Genomic DNA, 17,961 nt, shown 5'->3' on the forward strand with positions numbered 1-17,961 from the left:
AAGTCTGTACTTTCTCTCTCTTTTTCTCTCTCTCTCTTTTTTTCACACTCTCTGTCTCTTGTGTAGGCCAATTATGGTCAGTGACATAGTGCTAAGTTTCCACATCCTGTGGAAGTGTATCAACTGTAACTTTTCTTCATGTTCAGTGGGGTGGAGTCAAGTGACCTTGCACGCCTTATTTTCCTGCAGATAGTTTACCTTTGATGGGCATTTATCGGTTATACATGATAGTAGAATAATTATATCACATTTGCTTCGATTCTGTGTGTTAACTGTAGCAGTGTGTCAATAAACTGCCTAAAATGATATAATAATATACTGTGTGGAAAACAGGAACAATGTCATCACAGTTATAGTTAAATTTGCTATAAAATTATAAAACATAATGTAAGTAACCATGAAAGGCCTCTAGACTGAAAACTCAGATCAGTAATGACGTAGATTGCAGATTACTGTGACTATATCATGCTTTATCTTATATTCAAATTTTAAGAGAGTGCATGTTTTCAAGAAAGTAAAGTTACATTTCATGTTTAAGTAATGATAATGAGTATTATTTAATAGTTTATTGTCATTAAATGATTTTATATCATAGGCTCAGTCCTGCTGTGCAAAACGCTTCTTCTGTTCTGTGGTTAGTTCATGCTGCTAAATTTGCACTTCCTGTGTGAACTGTAGGTGTGAATGTGTTCTATAAGGTGTGTTCATTATGATCAGACGTGGTGAAGCAGTCGGTCAGTGTGTGTTCAGCTCTAATACAGTCTTTAGATTAATGTGTGGTTTCTGGTCCTCAGTAAGAATGCAGGTGTGTTTTCTTCTCCTCCTCATACAGCTTCATATCACTGATGGTGAGTTTGTTTTTCTCTCTCTCTCTCTCTCTCTCTCTCTCTCTCTCTCTCTCCTTTTATATGCAAGAGTTTATCATTTTAAGCTTTTAACAGCCTAAAGCATAAGCTCATGATATAGAAATGTAAATTGCACACTGAACATTTAAAGCGATTAGTTTGTCTGTTTATTCTGTTTGCAATCAGATCAGGCACAACATTATGTGATGAGGTGAATAACACTGATGATCTCTTCAACATGGCACCTCTTAGTGGGTGGACATACAGTGCCCTCCACAATTATTGGCACCCCTGTTTAAGATGTGATCGTGGACTTCTAAAAATTCTCCTTTTTTTTAAAACAACATAGAACCCAAATGCAAAAAGAGAAAATCCAACCTTTATTTAAGTACATTACTTTGGTGGTAAAAAATCACACATTTAGAAAAAAAAAAAACTTGAAATCATGTGCCACAATTATTGGCACCCTGATGTTAATACTTTGTACAACCTCCTTTTGCCAACAAGACAGCACTTAATCTCCTCCTATAACATTTCACAAGATTGGAGAACACAGAGAGAGGATTTTGACCATTCTTCTTTGCACAATCTTTCTAGATCATCCAGTGTCCTGGGTCCTCTTATGCACTCTTCTCTTTAGCTCGCCCCACAGGTTTTCGATTGGGTTGAGGTCTGGGGACTGAGATGGCCATGGGAGGACCTTGAGTTTGTGACTGCTGAACCACTTTTGTGTAGATTTTGCCACATGTTTTGGATCATTATCCTGCTGAAAGACCCAATGACGACCCATCTTCAGCTTTCTGGCAGAGGCCATCAGGTTTTTATTTAAAATATCCTGGTACTTCAAAGCGTTCATAATGCCATGCACCCTAACAAGGTTCCCAGGGCCTTTGGAAGAGAAACAGGCCCACAGCATCACAGATCCTCCACCATACTTCACGGTGGGCATGAGGTGCTTTTCGGCATACTCATCTTTTGTTTTACGCCAGACCCACTTAGAGTGTTTGTTGCCAAAAAGCTCAATCTTAGTCTCATCTGACCAAAGCACACGATCCCAGTTGAAGTCCCAGTACCGCTTAGCAAACTCCAGACGTTTACGTTAGTGAGAAAAGGCTTTTTCCTTGCATGCCTCCCAAACAGCTTGTTGGCATGTAGAGAGCGTCTGATGGTTGTTTTGGAGACTCTGTGACCCCAAGATGCCACTCTTTGATGCAATTCTGTGACGGTGAGCTTGGGAAATTTTTTTACTTCTCTTACCATCCTCCTCACTGTGCGTTGTGGCAAGATAAACTTGGGACCTCTTCCAGCCTTGTTTGTCACTGTTCCAGTTGTTTTAAACTTCTTAATGATTCCTCTGACTGTAGATACCGGCAAGTTAAGGCGAGTGGCTATTTTCTTGTAGCCATTGCCTGACTTATGAAGGTTGACACACATCTGCCTTACTTGAATGGTGTGTTCTCTTGTCTTTGCCATGTTGACAAATGGGTAAGAGAATTAGGCCTCTGTGTCACGTCATATTTATACCCCAGGGAAACAGGAAATCATGAATTACTAATTAAAAGTCCCTAGATACCCTGACCAACCTTAGCAACTACAGAAAAATATATAAAAAAAAAAACAAAAAATTTTTCAGAGGAATTGTTAGGGGTGCCAATAATTGTGGCACACATGATTTCAAGTTTTTTTTTTTTTTTCTAAATGTGTGATTTTTTTACCACCAAAGTAATGTACTTAAATAAAAGGTTGGATTTTTCTCTTTTTTTGCATTTGGGTTCTATGTTGTTTTAAAAAAGGAGAATTTTTAGAAGTCCACGACCACATCTTAAACAGGGGTGCCAATAATTGTGGAGGGCACTGTATTTATTAGGCAGCAAGTGAACATTTTGTCCTCAAAGTTAATGTTAGAAGCAGGAAAAATGGCCAACTGTAAAGATTTGAGCGAGTTATACGAGGGCCAAACTGTGATGTCTAGACGACTGGGTCAGAGCGTCTCCGAAACTGCAGCTCTTGTGGGGTGTTTCCCAGTCTACAGTGTTCAGTATCTATCAAAAGTGGTCCAAGGAAGGACCAGTGGTGAACCAGCGACAAGGTCATGAAACTTCTTGACCTTGAAGAAACACCTAAGTTACAGACCATACAGTCACCTACACCCTTGTGTGTGGATGATTGTCTGATTGTATAGTGTATAGATTGTATACAACCAGTAAACAAGAAATGGAAACTATTACATCACTGCTTGTAGTGTGTGTGTGTGTGTGTGTGTGTGTGTGTGTGTGTGTGTGTGTGTGTGTGTGCGTGTGTGTGTGTGCGCACATAAAGAGCAAAAATATTACAACACAGTGTGTAGTTTCTTAGTTTTCTTCTGAATTAGTAATGACAAACTCTGAGTTATTAAAAATGATGATGTGTTTTTTATCTTCTGCTTCTTCTCCACATCATTGAAGGTGAATCTGCTACTTAAATCTAGTGAATTATATTTCCAGATTTATCATTTATTCCAAACATACAGTTAAATATTTTTTACTTTAAATGTTTTTCTTTGTGAATCTCCCAGACAAACTTAATAACTAAGAGTAAATGAGTAAATTCTCCACCTCAGATACGAATTATAACTATGTATTAATTTACAGCATTTTCACTGTTCACAATTTCATTTTTAGTTACATTCCTACTTTAGTGAGTTTAGGAGGTACAGGTTGTCTGTAGTTCTGTAGAGTTGCTGCAGATGGTGAACTGCTCATTAACAGATCATTAACTGGTGTGTTCCTACAGGCTGCAGACTGGAAGGAAATAGAGAGATGACAATAGAGATCACTGCATACACAGGAGACTCAGTACTGCTGCCCTGCTCCTGCACTGACCTCCACACCAAACCTCAGAACTTCACATGGGAGAAATACATTAATACATGGGTACAGATATCTCCTGAGAGTGAACAGAACAAAGACAGATTTCAGCTGGTTAATGATCACAGTTCAGGAAATCTCTCTCTGCTCATATCACACCTGACTGTAGAGGATGGAGGATATTACAGGTGTAACACAGAGAGTGAACACAGATACATCAGACTCACTGTTGAAGGTAAATAACTCATTTTTATTCACAATGTTACTTCAGTGATAATCTCATGACAGATTCATCTGATGTTGTAACAGTAATGCAGCATGTTGATGTTTGTTTATTATCCAGGTTGCACACTGAATTTGAATAATGAGACAGTGGAAGTGACTGGATATGTGGGACATTCTGTTCTTCTGCCCTGCTCCTGCTCTGAACTACAAGCCAAACCACAAACTTTCACATGGTCCATTTATAAAGAATCTAATCACAATAAAATCTTCCCGAAGGACCAGACAAATCACTACACACACAGAGTTCAGCTCTTTAATGATCATCCTCCAGGAAATCTCTCTCTACTCATATCACACCTGACTGTAGAGGATGGAGGATTTTACAGGTGTTGGATCAACAACAACAACTATAAATACATCCATCTCACAGTAAATGGTAAAACTGCTTCTTGTATATAAACTATAGGAAACTGATTCCAGGGTTTCGATAAAATATCTGAAATATATGGACTACTGCTGTATAATAAAATACCTTTAAATATGTCTCCTACATCTGCTAAGGTTCTGTTTCATGTTCTGCCCCTCAACTATATTTCTGATACACATACAACCATCCACAACAACAATCTAAACCACTGCTAAACCAGGTACTAAACACCACTGTAATAGAAAGTGTTTTTAGTGCTGGTTACTGCTTCACCTTAGAGCAAGTCTCAAACACTAAACTCAAAAACTACACTTATTTTTGTCCTTTACTTTTTGTCTCAGCTACAAAACCAGGCCTGGTGGCTGAATGTAAATCCCTGAGTTTCTTCAGCATGAACGTGTCTTTTACACCTTGTGTTATTGTTATTACTGTTCACAGGGTCTCCAGTTTCGAACATCTTCATCATCATCAGCTCTGGTGTTGTTTTGCTTCTGCTGCTGCTGCTGCTGATGATGATGATGATTGTCGGAGGAGTCATTTACCGGAAACACAGAAGTACACACACACACACACACACACACACACACACACACACACACAGCTTTCTGTAGACTTTACTGTGTCTGGTTTCATTCTATAGGACAGAAAAAAGAACAGATGAGTGAAGGACAAACAGGACAGAAGACGCAGAAGCAGGTGAATACATACATTTATCAGCTTGACTAAGTTCATTAGTAACAATATTTATGTTTAGTGTGTGTGTGTGTGTGTGTGTGTGTGTGTGTGTGTGTGTATTAGAGTTTGGTCTAATGTTCCATGTGCTCTTACTTATTTATTTTTAACAGAATGATTCTGCTGTTCTTTATGTATCATTTAATCAACCACCTAAAGACACCAAAACAGAAGATGTAAGTGTATTTAAAAATAGTGTGTGTGTGTGTGTGTGTGTGTGTGTGTGTGTGTGTGTGTGTGTGTGTGTGTGTGTGTGTGTGTGTGTGTGTGTGTGTGTGTGTGTGTGTGTGTGTGTGTGTGTGTGTAATAATATGTTATTCATGCTCTATTCCTGTAGGATGATGTGACGTACTCAACCGTAGTCTACATTAACTCTCACAGGGCATTAAGAGATACTGCAGTATATACCAGCAGCAAAACTAACTAATTGTAATAGTAAAAATAATTACAATGTTATTATATTATTGTTAGAAAGGATTCCTATTTAGTTGTAATTCCATGCTTCACCACTAGAGGCAGATATACAGTTTACCAAGCAATGACAAGCTCTCTGGGACATCACAGTGCACCGTCCTCCACCAAAAGTATAAAAGACCAGAACACGGAGCTGCTGCATGCATTCTGCATCACGCAACCTACTGAACAGCAGCTAGCAGAAGACAGCAAGAATCACCTCATATACAATCAATTCTATACCCAGTAGAGTGTTCTGAATCCTGTATCGTGTTTTTACTGACGCGCTGGGGCGAGCACAATCCACTGATCAGCGTATACCAGATAGTGAGAATCCTTATATGGTCCTTCGAGCTAGAGAGAAAACTTCTTAACAATTATTATTATATATATATATTTTATTGAGATATATATACTCGTTATTACATCTGTCAGGTTTTTCAGTTCATATTTGTGACTGTATGTCAACACGTATACACTTTAACATGAAAAACAAATATCAATTGTATTACGTTTTTTAATCACTTTTATTTTTTTTAATATAATATTAGGGTAGTAATATATGTCATTGTGAAAATAATTAATAATTAATTAATGCTTTTTGCAACGTATAATCTGATTTATCTAACATTTTGCATCTATTTTAACATTTAAAGCAGCAGTTTTTAAGAAGTTTTTAATTTTTTGTTAGATTTGTAGTTCTTTATTAATAAGGTTTAATTTTAACTGTTCAATGTTGAGAAACTTTATTTGAATAATATTTAATAAATAAAATAAAACTTCACTGATTTGACTGATTTTATGTGTGCAGATGTGTACAAACATCATATGTGTGTGTATGTTTGGGAGGGATGACGGGTGTCGGTTTAGACTTTAAACACTGAGGAACCTGATGAATTGGAGAAGACACAATTACCCAGTCTGGACTTGAAGATCTGAATATTTTAGCACCTTTTACCAGATGACTGAAGGTAAAATGGTTTGTATGAGGGGTGAATGGAGTATTTGAGATTTCTAATAAAGGTTTGGTTCTGAATTTGAATTTGATCAGACATTCAGTGTGTAGTGATGACTCAGCACTTTATCAACATAAAATCTGATTTGAAACAGGCTTTCTGAGATTTTACCTGAACAGTTGTATACAATAATAAATGCACTAATCACATTATAAATTATTAAGAGCCTCTTAATGTGTAAAATCTAATAGTTTAGCAGGAAAATGTTATAAAAAATTATTGAATTGTGTTTGGTTTTTCGTGAGAAATGTGTGAACATCATTTTCACCAGCAGAGGGCAGAAGAGGTGAGTAGGTTAAATTTTGCTGCATTTTTTGGTTTATTATAAAAAAAAAACATTTGCTGAGATATGTCACATTTTTTTACATGAATAAATATAAATAAGTAAATGCAGAAATAAATGCAAAAATAATATATACATACATTTTGGTCAGTTTTTATATTTATCTATCTGTTTATTTATTCCTACATTTATTTTTCTATTTATGTATACATATATTCATGTTTTTTGGTATTTTTTTTCATTCATTCATTTCTGTACTTCTGGATGTATTAATAAAGTAGGCTGTCCTAATGTCATTTTAGAGCAGGATTGTTCAACAAAAAGAGAAATAAGTAAGAAAAATGAGAAATGCAAAGAAATATCTAATACCAGTTAGAGATAATTGTAAATGTTTAATATTATGTCTGAGGTTATTTTGTGCAAAAGGCACACGGGTTCCATCATGTGAGAGTGACCTCTGCTGGTAGAGAATGTATATGTGCATTTAAAATCTAATCGTTTAACATAATAAAATACATTTGCTTAATTACAGGTGGGAATTGTATGAACCGTATTTCACCAGCAGAGGGCGGACGTGGTCAGTAAGGTAAATTTGGCTGCCTTTGATTTAATTAATTAAATACATTAAAGAATAAATATATAAGAATACTGTAGTTTGCTGAGTAATATCAAATGTTTTTAACATAAATATAAATAGATAAATGCAAAAATAAATGGCATAATGAATACATTTTGCAAACGTTTTACCTTTGTCTTTTATCTGTTTATATATTTATTTGTTTATTTATTCCACATTTCTTCATTAATTTATCTTATTTTTTTTCTTCAGGTAAGTATGTCTTAATAAGGTAGAGCTGACCTAACCTCATTCTAAAGCAGAATTGGTCAACAAAGTGCGAAATAAGCAAGAAAATTTGAAAATGTGAAGAAATACCTGATGCCAGTCAGAAATAATTGTTAAATGAAACGCTTTTTATGTTTAATATTTGTTTGAGAGCCTCTTCACGGCCAGATCCCCAGAAAGTCCAGTGTCCGTTTTGTACCTCCCAAAGGGAGGGTTGAGGTTGGGCCTGCACCCACCGAGCATCCCTATAAGAGCAGCGTGGGAGGCACCACTGGAACGCCACATGTTTCTTGCGCTTCTAAAACCTCTCGACCACCGCATTTATGGAATCGATGAAGAGGCCAGAAGGAGCCAGTGGGGCGTCCAGCAGGACATTTTTGACAGAGTGTGCCACAATTGCCTTTCCGTGGAAACCATGGTGGCCATATACCAGTCAATGACTCTAGCAATCTCTTTGGTGGTTTTAAGCACAGATCCGCTGTGCGGCAGATCTCTTGAAATTGGCCGCCCGGGGCACCTTTGACATCCAGCTCATTCAGCAGGGATGCAGCGGCTTGACCTGCTGAGGCACAAACCTTACCCACGAGCGCCGGGGTATGCAGGGGTTTTATGGGTAATATCGAGGTTTTAATGCAGGAGGCGATCACGGGCAGATCACGCCCCCACCATCTTTGGAGGAAGAGAGGCGGAGCTGCATGCACTCATCACAGGAGGAAGAAACCACCAAAGGCATGCTTTTGAAGCCTACGAACTAGCGCTGGACAGCGCATGTGACGTTGGAGTTAGGGACAAGCCCATCTCAAGACCCTCTGCAAGGTATATTTGCAAACCCCATAAACTAGCTCGACATTCTGCCTTTGCAAAAATAGGGCCAGATCCACGATGAATAAGGGCACCCCGAAACGGTGCGAGCACAGAGACATTAAAGCACAATGCTCACAGTCGGCTCCCACAGGAACCGACTTATCATGCTCCACTCCCAAGCGAGCTACAAATAAGCTGGAAAGTGTGTTTGATTTTCTTGCTAGCTTTTATTTTTTTTGACAAATGATTGACAAACAACATACAAATACACATAGAGTGCTTCGTGAACAAACAGAGGCTGGTGCTGGCTTCACTCCATGTGCGTTTTATACTTCCTGGTGACGTCATTCTGCCGGTGATGGCCACCGTCTAATTTTAGACTGATTGCACACATTTTCAGAGCGTGGACAACTTGGGTACGTTTAAAAGCGTTTCAATGCAGCTCGAGTTCGTGAAAGGGAACTAGGGGTTCCATCATGTGAGAGTGACCTCTGCTGGACAAGAACAGAAATGCCCTGAGTATCTAGGTATCGAGGTAACACACAAAACAAATCAACTTTATATATGGTTTTATTTAGATTCTGATTTAATATTAAATGTGTCATTTATTTCTTATTTTGTTGTTTGGTTTAGTGCAGCATTGTGCTTTTGGCATGTAGAGAGCGTCTGATGGTTGTTTTGGAGACTATGTGACCCCAAGATGCCACTCTTTGATGCAATTCTGTGACGGTGAGCTTGGGAATTTTTTTTACTTCTCTTACCATCCTCCTCACTGTGCGTTGTGGCAAGATAAACTTGGGACCTCTTCCAGCCTTGTTTGTCACTGTTCCAGTTGTTTTAAACTTCTTAATGATTCCTCTGACTGTAGATACCGGCAAGTTAAGGCGAGTGGCTATTTTCTTGTAGCCATTGCCTGACTTATGAAGGTTGACACACATCTGCCTTACTTGAATGGTGTGTTCTCTTGTCTTTGCCATGTTGACAAATGGGTAAGAGAATTAGGCCTCTGTGTCACGTCATATTTATACCCCAGGAAACAGGAAATCATGAATTACTAATTAAAAGTCCCTAGATACCCTGACCAACCTTAGCAACTACAGAAAATATATAAAAAAAAAACAATAAAATTTTTCAGAGGAATTGTTAGGGGTGCCAATAATTGTGGGACACATGATTTCAAGTTTTTTTTTTTTCTAAATGTGTGATTTTTTTTACCACCAAAGTTATGTACTTAAATGAAAGGTTGGATTTTTCTCTTTTTTTGCATTTGGGTTCTATGTTGTTTTAAAAAGGAGAATTTTAGAAGTCCACGACCACATCTTAAACAGGGTGCCAATAATTGTGGAGGGCACTGTATTTATTAGGCAGCAAGTGAACATTTTGTCCTCAAAGTTAATGTTAGAAGCAGGAAAATGGCCAACTGTAAAGATTTGAGCGAGTTATACGAGGGCCAAACTGTGATGTCAAGACGACTGGGTCAGAGCGTCTCGAAACTGCAGCTCTTGTGGGGTGTTTCCCAGTCTACAGTGTTCAGTATCTATCAAAAGTGGTCCAAGGAAGGACCAGTGGTGAACCAGCGACAAGGTCATGAAACTTCTTGACCTTGAAGAAACACCTAAGTTACAGACCATACAGTCACCTACACCCTTGTGTGTGGATGATTGTCTGATTGTATAGTGTATAGATTGTATACAACCAGTAAACAAGAAATGGAAACTATTACATCACTGCTTGTAGTGTGTGTGTGTGTGTGTGTGTGTGTGTGTGTGTGTGTGTGTGTGTGTGTGTGTGTGCGCACATAAAGAGCAAAAATATTACAACACAGTGTGTAGTTTCTTAGTTTTCTTCTGAATTAGTAATGACAAACTCTGAGTTATTAAAAATGATGATGTGTTTTTTATCTTCTGCTTCTTCTCCACATCATTAAAGGTGAATCTTTTGGAGGAAGAGAGGCGGAGCTGCATGCACTCATCACAGGAGGAAGAAACCACCGAAAGGCATGCTTTTGAAGCCTACGAACTAGCGCTGGACAGCGCATGTGACGTTGGAGTTAGGGACAAGCCCATCTCAAGACCCTCTGCAAGGTATATTTGCAAACCCCATAAACTAGCTCGACATTCTGCCTTTGCAAAAATAGGGCCAGATCCACGATGAATAAGGGCACCCCGAAACGGTGCGAGCACAGAGACATTAAAGCACAATGCTCACAGTCGGCTCCCACAGGAACCGACTTATCATGCTCCACTCCCAAGCGAGCTACAAATAAGCTGGAAAGTGTGTTTGATTTTCTTGCTAGCTTTTATTTTTTTTGACAAATGATTGACAAACAACATACAAATACACATAGAGTGCTTCGTGAACAAACAGAGGCTGGTGCTGGCTTCACTCCATGTGCGTTTTATACTTCCTGGTGACGTCATTCTGCCGGTGATGGCCACCGTCTAATTTTAGACTGATTGCACACATTTTCAGAGCGTGGACAACTTGGGTACGTTTAAAAGCGTTTCAATGCAGCTCGAGTTCGTGAAAGGGAACTAAGGGTTCCATCATGTGAGAGTGACCTCTGCTGGACAAGAACAGAAATGCCCTGAGTATCTAGGTATCGAGGTAACACACAAAACAAATCAACTTTATATATGGTTTTATTTAGATTCTGATTTAATATTAAATGTGTCATTTATTTCTTATTTTGTTGTTTGGTTTAGTGCAGCATTGTGCTTTTGGCCATACTTGTCAGTGACATGATGCTAAGTTTGCACTTCCTGTGGTAGCACATCCTGTGGAGGTGTGAAGAAGGTAAAGGAGGAAACTTGCAGTGTGAGATGTTTAGAGCGTTCATTATGATCAGACACGTTGCAGTCAGTCAGTGTGTGTTTAGCTGTAGTTCTCTCTTTGGATTAATGTGTGGGTTCGAGCTCACATTAAGAATGCAGCTGCGTTTTCTTCTCCTCCTTGTACAGCTTCAATTCACCAAAGGTGAGTCTGTGCTCTCTCTCTTTCTTCCTCTCTCTCTCTTTCACACTCTCTCTCTCTTTCTTTTGTAGGCCAAGTGTGTTGTGATATTTGATATTAAAGATCTGTTCTGATGCTGATCGGATCAGAGGCATTGAGTGCGGATACTTGATGGTAATCTTTGGTCTTGTTTGTGTAGGACACTTCTGTCTGGTATCTTTTCTTCATGGTCAGTGGGGTTGAGTCACATGACCTGGTGCACACTTTATTTTTCTGCATATAGTTTACATTTGATGGCTTTATATTGGTTATATGCGATGAATAATTCTATCTCCTTTGCTTGTTACAGTGTTAACTGTAGCAGTGTGTCAATAAAGTGTCTAAAATAATATAATAATATACTGTGTGGAAACAGATACTGCACAAGATAATGTTAAGACCCTGGAGATAAACAGCAACAGAAACAATGTCATCACAGTTATTGTTAAATTTGCTAAAAAATTATGAAACTCAATCTTAATTTTTTTGGTGCAGTAACCATGAAAGGCCACTAGACTGAGAAGTCAGATCAGTAACGCAGTAGACTGCATATTACTGTTACTATATCATGCTTTATCTTAAATTAAATATTAAATACAATACATGTTTGCAAGAAAAGAATGTTACATTATATTTTAGGCATGAAAATTAATCATTTTAATAGTTTATTGTCAGTAGATGATTTTTTAGCATAGACTCAGTCCTGCTGTGTAAAAGAGAGAAAAAAGATTCAGTTCTGTGGTCAGTTCATGCTGCTAAATGTGAACTTCCTGTGTGAACTGTGTGTAAATGTAATCTATAAGGTGTGTTCATTATGATCAGACGTGGTGAAGCAGTCAGTCAGTGTGTGTTCAGCTCTAATACAGTCTTTAGATTAATGTGTGGGTTCTGGTCCTCAGTAAGAATGCAGGTGTGTTTTCTTCTCCACATACAGCTTTATATCACTGATGGTGAGTCTGTTGTTCTTTCCTCTCTCTCTCTCTCTCTCTCTCTCTCTCTCTCTCTCCTTTTAAAATATATGCAAGAGTTTATTTAAACTTATGCGGTGAAGTAAATAACACTGGTGATCTCTTCATCATGGCACCTGTTAGTGGGTGGACATATTTATTAGGCAGCAAGTGCAAATTTTGTCCTTAAATTTGACGTGTGAGAAGCAGGAAAAATGGGCAACTGTAAAGATTTGAGCGAGTTTGACGAGGGCCAAACTGTGATGTCTAGACGACTGGGTCAGAGCGTCTCCAAAACTGCAGCTCTTGTGGGGTGTTTCCCAGTCTGCAGTGTTCAGGATCTATCAAAAGTGGTCTAAGGAAGGAACAGTGGTGAACTGGTGACAAGGTCATGAAACTTCAAGTTCAAGGTCAAGAGACCTACACACCTGGGAGTCACATGGGACCGCCGAGGAGGATGGCAGCATAGTTGAGTAGCTCCGCAGGCCCACCCATATTTTCAATTTATTCGAGCATATATTTCATGTTTATATTTTTCAAAGTTAGTGTCCCAGGTGATTAAACACTCGTGAAACAAAAAGTGATCTGGACCGCAAATCACCCCAGCCGACTGAACAAGGTTCAAAGATGGAAAACCTATTATCCAAAATAAGAATCGAATTAAAGATCTAGAAAACAGAAGCTGCCGAAACAACGTGAGGATGATTGATCTGAAAGAAGGGAGGAAGGTGGAATGATCAAGTGCGTGTATAAATTTTTTCGGAAGGACTGGGTATTGATCCGATGGAGAGTTCGATATTGAGAGGCACATCATGCTCTCGCTCCCAGACCCAGTACAGATCAGCCACAGAGAATAGTCTTGCCTGTTTATACCTATCTTAAGTTGCCACATGAAGTTCAGACTGCTTCTATGTGTTACAAATCAATGCTTAATATAAATGCAGATACCTGTAAGAACCTGAAATCTATTTGGCTAAAGGATTTGGGGATAGATATCCATTAAAACGATTAACTGTACATCGTAATATGAGTAAGAACATAAGGGAAGCTAGGGGGAGATTCATTCATTACAAAGAAGTACATAGATATTATTCTACACCATCTAGGCTTTACAGAATGGGTATAGCTGGAAATAATCTATGCTGAAAAATTTAAGGAAGAAGAAGGTACTTATTTGCATATGATTTGGTAATGTTCATTAGTTTACCCAATTTGGTGTAAAATTCTGGGAGTAATGCAAGAGTGGGTGGGATCTAATATATCTGTTAAACCACGATTATTCCCTCTGGGAGATAAATCAGTGGTACCCAACATAGCAAAAAATGTATTTACCCTAATTAAGATTGGTTGTATTACAGCTGCCAGGATGATTTTACACAATTGGAAATGCCCCAAAACCCCAGACTTTAAAGACTGGATTGATGGAATGATTGAATTTGCTTCATACGAAAGCATGTTGGGGAGACTGTTATTGAATGCCGTGTTGATGTACTTTAAAGTTTGGACTGTTGAACAATAAAAAAAGTTGAAATACAAAAAAAAAAAAGTGTTACGGACCAAATAGTGACCTACTCCCTTGTGTGTGGGTGATTGTCTGATTGTATAGTGTATAGATTGTATATAACCAGTAAACAAGTGATGAAAACTATTACATCACTGCTTGTGGTGTGTGTGTGTGTGTGTGTGTGTGTGTGTGTGTGTGTGTGTGTGTGTGTGTGTGTGTGCATGAAGAGCAAACATGAGGAAATATTTTAACACAGTGTGTAGTTTCTTATGAACATTACTGAATTAGTATTGACAGGCTCTGAGTTGTTCTGAAATGTTGATTTTTATCTTCTTCTTCTTTATCATTTATTCCAGAAAACATACAGTTCTGTAGAGTTGCTGCAGATGGTAAACTGCTCATTAACAGATCATTAACTGGTGTGTTCCTACAGGCTGCAGGCTGGAAGGAAATAGAGTGATAAAAGAAATCACTGCATACACAGGAGACTCAGTACTGCTGCCCTGCTCCTGCACTGACCTCCACACCAAACCTCAGAGCTTCACATGGGAGCAATACATTAATACATGGGTACAGATATCTCCTGAGAGTGAACAGTATAAAGACAGATTTCAGATGGTTAATGATCACAGTTCAGGAAATCTCTCTCTGCTCATTTCAAACCTGACTATAAAGGATGGAGGAGATTACATGTGCAGCACAAAGAATGAATACAGAGTCATCAGACTCACTGTTGAAGGTAAATAACTCATTTTAATTAACAATGTTTCTTCAGTGATAATCTCATGACAGATTAATATGATGATGGAACAGCAATGCAATATGTTGATGTTTGTGGTTCGATCCAACAGACGAGCTCCTGTAGCTCACAATGCTGAAGAAGTTCAATGCTGTTAATGATTGATGGGTCTATTTTTCATAATGGTAATATATAAAAACAATAATAATATTAATAATAAACATCATCATCATCATCATCATCATCATCATCATCATCATGTAATACACAGGAAGTGGATAGAAATTTACACACCTGAGTCACAGACCAAACAGTCACCTACACCCTTGTGTGTGGATAATTGTGTGATTGTATAGTGACTTTGGTTCCAATTGGGTATAAAGTATAGAATGGTAGCCATGTTGGTTGAGGATTCGTTTCACACAGCATTCACCTCTTTTCTGCTCTAAAACAAATCCAACTAATAAACTTCCACCTCCATGTTTGACTGTGGGTGTGAAGCAGTCTGTTAACATCATCAACTGACTGTAGAAGACTGTAAAAGGACATCACTCATAATCACACACTCTGGTGCTTATTGTAATTCTCACCCTCTGGTGTTTTGTATTGTTTTAAAATTTATAATCACACGTTTGATGTCACCCAAATGAGGATGGGTTCCCCTTTTGTGTCTGGTTCCACTCAAGGTTTCTTCCTCATAACATCTAATGGAGTTTTTCCTGCCACAGTCTCCCCAGGTTTCATCATCAGGGATAAATACACATCATTCACTTTAATTCTCAAGTTCGCTAAAGCTGCTCTGAGACAATGTCCATTGTGACAAGTGCAATAGAAACAAACGTGAATTTGTTAACAACTTCACTCCTGTTCTCCATCTTCTTCTGTTTGAGCAGAAAATGTCATATTTCATCTTCTCGGTTAACAGAACTTTCTTTCAGTCATTCACAGTCAATTCTAATCAGTAAACTAGTAATGGAAACTATTATATCACTACTTGTGGTTTGTTTGTGTGTGTGTATGTGTGTTTGTGTGTGTGTGTGTGTGTGTGTTTGTGTGTGTGTGCATAAAGCAAATGTGATAAAATATTTCAACACAGTGTGTAGTTTCTTACTGAATTAGTAATGACAAACTCTGAGTTATTAAAAATGCTGATGTCCAGATTTTCTCTTATTCTTTATTCCAGAAAACATACAGTTAAATATTGTTTACTTTAAATGTTTTACTTTTTTAATCTTTCAGAAAAGCTTTAGGAACAAGAGAAAATGATTGAATTAAATTCTCCATGTCAAACAATGAATTGTAACTATTTCTATTATAATTTCATCTTCAGTTACATTCCTACTTTAGTGAGTTTAGGAGGTACAGGTTGTCTGTAGTTCTGTAGAGTTGCTGCAGATGGTGAACTGCTCATTAACAGATCATTAACTGGTGTGTTCCTACAGGCTGCAGACTGGAAGGAAATAGAGAGAGAAAAGAGATCACTACATACACAGGAGACTCAGTACTGCTGCCCTGCTCCTGCACTGACCTCCACACCAAACCTCAGAGATTCATGTGGAAGAAATACATTAATACATGGGTACAGATATCTCCTGAGAGTGAACAGTACAAAGACAGATTCCATCTGGTTAATGATCACAGTTCAGGAAATCTCTCTCTGCTCATATCACACCTGACTGTAGAGGATGGAGGAGATTACAGGTGTGATGTCCCCAACATGAACTATAAGGACATTCATCTCACAATAAGAGGTAAAACAATTTTTATCAAATATTTGGGAAATGCACTGTAGTGTCTATCCAAAATATATTTTTACTACTGCTGTATAATTGAATGCCATTGAGTGTTTATATACATCTGCAAATTTTCTGTTTCACTGCTCATATATATTTCTGATTATTGTATATTATTTGTGTTTGTGTTCTGACCCACATTCACATCTGATTATGATTCCTGGATTTATTTATAATGTATTAAATATTTCTCTCCTTGCAGAGGCTCCAAAAAGACCTTCACCATCCACAACAGCAATCAAATCTACTGCTAAACCAGGTACTAAACAATAGAAAATGTTTTTTGGTGCTGGTTATTTCTTCATTTTAGAGCAAGTGTCAAACACTAAACTTCAAAAAAATACATTTAATTTTGTCATTTAGTTTTTGTCTCGGCTACAAAACCAGGCCTGGTGACCAAAAGTTACACAAATCCACAGTCTGGAACATCTGAAAAAGGTAATGATTGATAAATCTTCATTTTTTTGTGTTTTGTGTTTGAATAATGTTTCCAGGAAATGAAACGACTTCTAAATATCCAAAAACGACCCAGATGTTTTATTGATTTGATTTAAGTGTGGAAACATTGAAAAATGTGTACCCATTGTATGAAAATGAAACAAATATCTTAGCTGCCGAGCATTTCATTCCATTCAGATATTTTTTGGCTATAAATCCTAATTTACGTTTCTATAAACTGCACTCAAGTAACACAATTAAACTTTTTAAACAAGCAGTCAAGTCGAGTTATAACACGGTTTCAGGAGAGTTTAGTCTTTTCAAAATACATGATCCAGAATACTAAAGAGAAAATATTTGTTATCAGTTCTCAGTTCAACAGCCTGGGTCTCAGATGGTATGGGTGCATTAGTGACTATGGAATAGTCAGCTTGGATATCTAGAAAGGCACATCAGTGCTTAGAGGGTTATACAGGTTTTAGAGCAACATATGCTTCCTTCCAAACAATGTCTTTTTCAGGGAAGGTCTCACATATTTGCACATGTACTTTCCAAGACAGGGAATATTTTTCTTCACATATTCCAACAATGTTAGCAGCTGGTGTCAGATAGCAGAGTCAACAATGATACAGCACCAATGAGCTGAGGGTTAAGGGCCTTGTTCAGGGGCCCCAAGGGTGACAGGTAATATCTAAGGATTGAACCCCAACCTTCTGATCAGTAACCCAAAGCCTTAACCACTGGGCTTCCACCTCCTCATACTTCAGCAAGGAAATGCTAAAACTGCATGCTGCATGGCTTCATAGTAAGAGAGTCTGGGTGCTGAACTTTCACCACTTGAAACATTTGTGCATTCTAAAACAATAAACATGACAAAGAAAATACAGGACTGTTGAACAGCTAGAATCCTGTTTCTAGCACTAATTTCACAACATTCCTCTGCCAAAACTCCAGCAACTGGTCTCCTCAGTTCCCAGATGTTTTTAGACTGTTGTTGTGGTAAACATGACCCTGTCCCTAATTATCCATTACATTTTATTCAAAATATTTTTCTTAAATGCTACATTTCCTCAT

The 17,961-nt window shown here is 37.9% G+C and overlaps 1 protein-coding gene and 1 long non-coding RNA gene across 2 annotated transcripts in view; both read left to right on the forward strand.

Annotated features, from left to right (window-relative positions):
- Positions 1-4,963: 4,963 nt before the first annotated feature.
- LOC124401467 lies at positions 4,964-6,157 on the forward strand. Its single transcript, XR_006928571.1, has 3 exons — positions 4,964-5,039; positions 5,189-5,251; positions 5,413-6,157. It is a non-coding gene; the product is annotated as an uncharacterized LOC124401467 (long non-coding RNA).
- A 4,375-nt stretch (positions 6,158-10,532) lies between these two features.
- LOC124401445 overlaps positions 10,533-17,961 on the forward strand; it is a 42,718-nt gene continuing 35,289 nt past the window's right edge. Inside the window, exons 1-2 of the mRNA XM_046873781.1 lie at positions 10,533-10,559; positions 14,351-14,656. Coding sequence (XP_046729737.1) covers positions 14,533-14,656 — 124 coding nt within the window. The 5' untranslated portion in view covers positions 10,533-10,559; positions 14,351-14,532. The remainder of the gene's footprint in view (positions 10,560-14,350; positions 14,657-17,961) is intronic.

This window comes from Silurus meridionalis, chromosome 18, assembly GCF_014805685.1.
Source record: "Silurus meridionalis isolate SWU-2019-XX chromosome 18, ASM1480568v1, whole genome shotgun sequence".
Classification (NCBI taxonomy): Eukaryota; Metazoa; Chordata; class Actinopteri; order Siluriformes; family Siluridae; genus Silurus; species Silurus meridionalis.